We start from the raw sequence: 6,000 nt of genomic DNA on the forward strand, positions 1-6,000 counted from the left end.
TATTCCTTTTATTATACAATATGTCCATTTTTCAGATTAGATTGTTCTGGTTTTCTAGTGTACCTCTTTCTCAGCTAAGGAACATGACTGCAGATGTTGTCCGAATGTTAACGTTCATGTATGGTTCTCTTGACAGGTAAGCACCTTAAAGATAATTTGCTTCATAGTAACTATTCATTCTGCAGAGTTGAGATCTGTATACCAGATATGGTGCTTATAATTTGGGTCTAATGGGAATTTTGCTCTGTTCCATGGAATAATAGTTCACAAATTATTATTAATTTTTTTTGTAAATACTTTTATTTCCCTCTCCTAAAAAGGAGAGAAGTTTCGCTTATAGAGAAAAATAGGGGGGAGGGGTTATATAGAGGGACAAAGAAAAGTGTTGTGCTGTTAAATACTGGTATGTTAATCTGTTAGTATTAAAGTTAAACTCCACCTCAAAGTTTATGACTTCTTCTGTAGTTGGATAAGCGTCCATTTCTTCTTAGTCTTTTCAAATCTGGCAGTTAATATGTTAGTAAAGTCCTTTTGGCGTTAGTATATCTTCTTTAGCACATCCAGATAAGTCTTTATTTTTTAAGATGTTTTTCTTTTTTCTCTTGTAAGTTATATTTTAGACCTCCGGCTGCTCCTTTTTCTTCCTCTTCTTTCACCTCCCCTTCCGAGCTGCTGCTTTCGTCGCTTTTCCCTGACATCCACTCGGCAAGTTCTGCTTCCTCTTCTGTGTTGGCGTGCCTCTTCAAAAATTCTTTTGCCTTCAAGATAAAGTCCGTCTTTTCTCTTCTGTCTTTAAATTTACAGACCAGTCCTTCTGGCGTTAACCACCTGTAGCTAATTTGACGTTTTTGTAAGAACAAAGTCAGTCCTTTATATTCTTTTCGCTTCATTCTAATTTCAAATGGAATATCCTTCAAACTCGGATTGATTGTTCTCCAATTTTCAAGGGTGTTGCTGATACTGCTTTTAATATTTGATCCCGGAGACGTTGCTTGGTAAATTTCACCACCACTTCTGCTGGCAGCTTGTTCTTCTTCGTGAAGTTGGAGTAGGCTCTATAGGCCAAATCCATCTCTTCTTTTATATTTTCCGCTTCGCTGCCAAATCATTGATAACTTTTTTAACTGTAAAGGGACCAATGTACTTCCAGCCCAGTTTTCGACTAGGGCGCAGCACCTGAATGTTTTTTGTAGACACATAGACCGAGTCTCCAGGCTGTAGAGCCCAACCCTCCACCCTTCTCTTATCAGCCTGCGTTTTGTACGCTTCCTTGGCAGCATTTAAAGTCTTACAAAGGAGTGGCCACGAGTCTTTCAATTTTTTACACCATTGAGCTGCATCCCCCTGCCCCAAGTCAATGTCCCCTTCCAAAAACGGAACTGGTGGGCTGTCATAACCATACAGTGCTTTAAACGGTGACATTCCAGTAGAAGAGTGGCAGGTGTTGTTATAACAGAATTCGGCCAGAGGCAACAGATCGACCCAGTTGTCCTGTTGATAATTAGTGAAACAATGGAGATACTGTTCCAAGGTCTGATTAACCCGTTTCGTCTGCCCGTCAGTTTCTGGGTGGTAAGCACTGCTCAGGCCCCGTTCCACCCCCATCAGTTTTGTCAGCTCCCCCCAGAATCGAGAAACGAACTGTGTCCCGCGGTCGGACACCACCTTAGCCGGGAGCATGTGCAAACGGACAACATGTAAAAGAAAAGACTTGGCTTTTGCCATGGGCAGTAAGGCAAATGGAATGAAATGTGCCTGTTTGGAAAATAAATCCACAACCACCCATACAACAGTCATCAATTTACTCGGGGGAAGATCAGTAATGAAGTCCATGGAAATTACTTCCCAGGGCCGACTCGGGGTGGGAAGTGGGTGTAACAATCCTTGGGGTTTCCCCGGTCTAGGGTTACTCATGCCCCCCCAATCTGCGTGTGGGTGATCCGGCTCCGGGAGCTTACCCGAGAGTCGGTCACCAGGCGCGCGGCCATAACCAGAAAACCGTTCACAAATTATTTTTGAAAGTCCCCTTCATTTCAAAAAGACGCTGAAACTGCAGACTGGAAGGTGTGTAGCTTGGCAGTTTGAGACCCTAGTGTTGTGTGACGGAGTGAGTTCCCGTCTCTGGCCCCAGCTCCTGCCAACCTAGCAGTTCAAATGCACGAAATTGCAAGTAGATGAGGAGGTACCGCTTTGGTGGGAAGGTAACAGTGTTCCGTGCGGCTTGGCATTTAGTCATGCCGGCCACATGACCGTGGAAACGTTTTCGGACAGCGCTGGCTCTTTGGCTTAGAAATGGAGATGAGCACCGCCCCCTAGAGTAGGATTTGACTAGCTTTCAAGCAAGGGAAACCTTTATCTTTATGCAACATGGGTATCTTCTTTGAGAAGCTCATGTTCAAAGATTTCTTGGACTCACAGATATAGTTCTAGGCCATAATGCATAACTGCTTATGACTCAATTCTGGGATCTGGGACAAACCTCAGTTTGTTGTCATTAGCTAGTTTTTGAGCTTATGCACTTCCTCCTATTATATGAAAAGGAAAAGTGGAAGTCTTCAACTCTCTGCAGCAATTTTGAAATCCAAATGTGGGCATTTGCACTCATAGAGGTTTGTTTCTTCTCCAGTAACTAGGGTTCTAAACCAGGACTGGGCATTGTAACTAATTTGGGGTAGCTGAAGACTTTGCTCTTTGTACAAGGAGTGGAGGGAGGAATCATATAAGCTCAACAACTGTCTAGGTTTCTGTCCATCATGAACAAACTGAAATTTGTTCATTTCAACTGAGTTCCTCTTATGTCAAGAAATAAGTTGCTAAGGTTTAATATGCCTACATACTACCATGCCTGTGCATATTTTGGATACAAAAGCTTCTTGAATATTTCACCCACCTCTAGACTCCTGGGGTTATATGTTCAAACATGAACCCTGTTGAACCCAGTCCCACTGCTGCTCAAGCAAATGCAAAAAAAATGGCTTATATGGTTCTTTGGATCCTGGCCAAATTCTAAATGTTGCAAAGCATGTTCTGTAAACATATTTTTTTAAATTTACTTCATTTATACCCCAACTTTCTCCCCAGTGCGGACCCAATGTAGCTTATATTACACAGTCTCCTCTCCTCCATTTTATCCTCACAACACCCCTTGATGTAGGTTAGTCTGAGAGTGTGTGACTGGCCCAAGACCACCCAATGAGCTTCCGTGGCAGAGTGGGGTTTCTAACCAGAGTTGTCCCAGATCCTAGTACAACATTCTAACCACTAGTTTGATTGATTTCATTTTTTCTTTATATTGATTAAGCTCTGTTGTTCTAGCATAAGTGCATAGATGTAGCCTGCCTTCAAAGGTTGTGTCTTCAATTATTTAAGTATAATTTCTGCAGCCTTTGCAGAGGCATAATTTGAAAAATCTTATTTTAAGTAACTTGCATGGAAATTTTAAACGTGTATAAGTTGTTTTCCTGCATTTCTTGCACACTTAGAAACTCATCTTCCATAGACCTGCATGACATAGCCACCCCCTTTGTTTTCTAGGGGGTCAAGCCCAAATTAACAGTCCTGATATAAAGCGTCTTCTATTAATGCAAAGGTTAAGCAAAACCAGTGCATGTTTTTGTTGTTCTGATGTTTGTTTTTTGTTCAGTGCTTTTTGTCAGGTGGAAAACATTTCGAGGATGGATCACTTTTTCTGCCTGTTCTTCCATCAAGCACTTCAACCTGCCGGGCTCCACTCAAGGATCAGCCCTGGTTCCCATCACTATGATGCATGCAGTGCATTATTTTTATACAACTTCCCTGGAGTACATTGGCTGTCACTGCCGCAAGAAATCAAGGTGATCCCACTTGCACTTTTAGTACAAGAAGACATATTACATTAATTAAACTTCATAAGTGCATGAGGAAATCTTCATAGGATTGAGTCTTACTGCTTAAAATACTGCTATTCTGTCACTATTCTAGCCTAGAATATGTATGGATTGTAGAGGTCAGTCTGAGCTGGCATCATGTTATTGTTGCATAAGAAGGTCCACTGGACTGTTTTGGATTGCTAGCTATGGGGGGGAATGCGCAGATCTGCCCTCACAGAGGAGGGAGAGCTTGTACCTGAATAAACCTTGGCACAGGCTCCTCATGGCCCGGGGCTGCTGGGAGAAGGGGGCGGGGCTTTTTGCATGTGCCCGCCCCCTGGGCTCTTTACTGCTGGAGCTCTGCTCCTGTGTGCTCCTGCAGGAAATAACCCCTGCCAGTCCTCAAGGATCCACAGAGCAGGGCTCACAGTTTCAAGTTTCCAGAAAATTAAAGCACTCCCTGCTTATAAAAGCCTGTTATACTTCAGTCTAAAAAAATGCTAAACACAGTAGACTGGATCCAGAAATCCACCATTGGACTCAAGGGCTGTGTTACCCAAACTGGTCCCTGACAAGGGGAATTTGATATAGAAGGAATTCCAGAAAAGTATAATGGAAAATCTTTTTGATTGTGTATACCAGGGTGTATCTCAGTAATGGTACCCCACCCCACCCCCAAAAAAATGCAAGGAAAGAGAGAGGAAGTAGTTGTAAGCACACACAAATAAATTTATTGTATACAAAAAATGAAAAATAGAGAAAAACTACACTAAGTCCCTGAGAACTGATTCCCCAAGCACTCATACACCAGCAAGCGAGCACACCTTGTTAGAGGGAGAAGGGAGGAAATTGGGAAGATTCAAGGAGGAGTGTGCAACCTTAAATCCAGGGGCTTGCAGTTTGAAGAAGTCTGTGGTAGGGATGTACATTCGGTTCGTTTTAACCAAACACACCCCTGAAAATAGCCCATTTGGTTCCCTTTCAGGCAGCTGCAGGCCGAATCAGATTCTCTAATCTGATTTGGCCTGCCACCGAAAGCCGCCGCTGAAATTCGGCAGCTGTCCAAAAAGCGGCCACCAGCCAGGGAAGGTAGGGGGGCTCTGCAGCCTTCCCGGGCTCGCCTGCTTTGGCGGGCGAGCCGGGGAAGGCACAGGGAGGCTAGCTTTCAGGGCCCTTCACTGAAGGGTAGGCAAATTGCCTTCCCTTCAGTGATAGGAAACCCCCCTTCAGGGGGGGATTATTATACCCTATGGGGAAAGTCCCCATAGGGTATAAGTGAGCCGAATGTGATTCGCCCAGCTGAATGCCACCCCTATCGGCTTGCATTGCCAAAAGTGGCATTCACACCCCTAGTCTGAGGATTGGTGCAGCTGAGGTCCAAGGAGCCAACAAAGCAGGAAGAAAAGCCTTCAGAATGCAGTGGGGTTCTCAGTGGGAAGCCATAGTTTCCCATAGTTTCGAGGCCCCTTGCACGCCTTTGGTACCGGGTTTAGTGAGTTTTGACCTACTCAGTCTGGAGGAAGCTGACAGGTTGCTTGTGTCTGTGCACCCAACCACATGCGATCTGGATCCGTGCCCCTCCTGGCTTATTAAAGTGGGCCACGAGGGGTTTCGAGGGGCTCTGCAGGAGATTGTCAGCAAGTCCCTCACTGAGGGACAGTTCCCCAGAGCACTTAAAGACGCAATGGTCCACCCTCTCCTGAAAAAGCCATCTCTGGATCCGGCCGAATTGGCCAACTATCGGCCGGTGTCCAATTTGCATTATTTGGGCAAATTGATTGAGAGGGCGGTGGCGACACAGTTACAGGGTTACCTGGATGAGGCTTCTGTCCTCGATCCCTTCCAGTCCGGCTTTCGCCCTGGTCACGGGACAGAGACAGTGCTGGTTGCCTTGACGGACGACCTCCATAGGCATCTGGATCGGGGCGGTGTGGCGGCACTGGTGTTGTTAGACCTGTCGGCTGTGTTCGATATGGTCGACCACCAGTTGCTGGCCCGCCGCCTCGCCGACGTGGGGATTCAGGGGCTTGCCCTTCAATTGTTTGTCTCCTTTCTCCAAGGTCGGGGACTGAGGGTGGCGATAGGGGACCAGCGATCCCAAAGGCAAGCCCTTGAGTGTGGGGTGCCCCAGGGAGCCATGTTGTCCCCGATG

At 45.5% G+C, this 6,000-nt stretch overlaps 1 protein-coding gene across 1 annotated transcript in view; it reads left to right on the forward strand.

Annotated features, from left to right (window-relative positions):
* Positions 1-6,000, forward strand: part of INTU (inturned planar cell polarity protein) — a 49,879-nt gene that overhangs the window by 24,547 nt on the left and 19,332 nt on the right. The window contains exons 7-8 of the mRNA XM_015409910.1: positions 59-136; positions 3,644-3,833. Coding sequence (XP_015265396.1) covers positions 59-136; positions 3,644-3,833 — 268 coding nt within the window. The remainder of the gene's footprint in view (positions 1-58; positions 137-3,643; positions 3,834-6,000) is intronic.

Source organism: Gekko japonicus, unplaced genomic scaffold (assembly GCF_001447785.1).
Source record: "Gekko japonicus isolate JY-2015 unplaced genomic scaffold, Gekko_japonicus_V1.1 scaffold108, whole genome shotgun sequence".
Classification (NCBI taxonomy): domain Eukaryota; kingdom Metazoa; phylum Chordata; class Lepidosauria; order Squamata; family Gekkonidae; genus Gekko; species Gekko japonicus.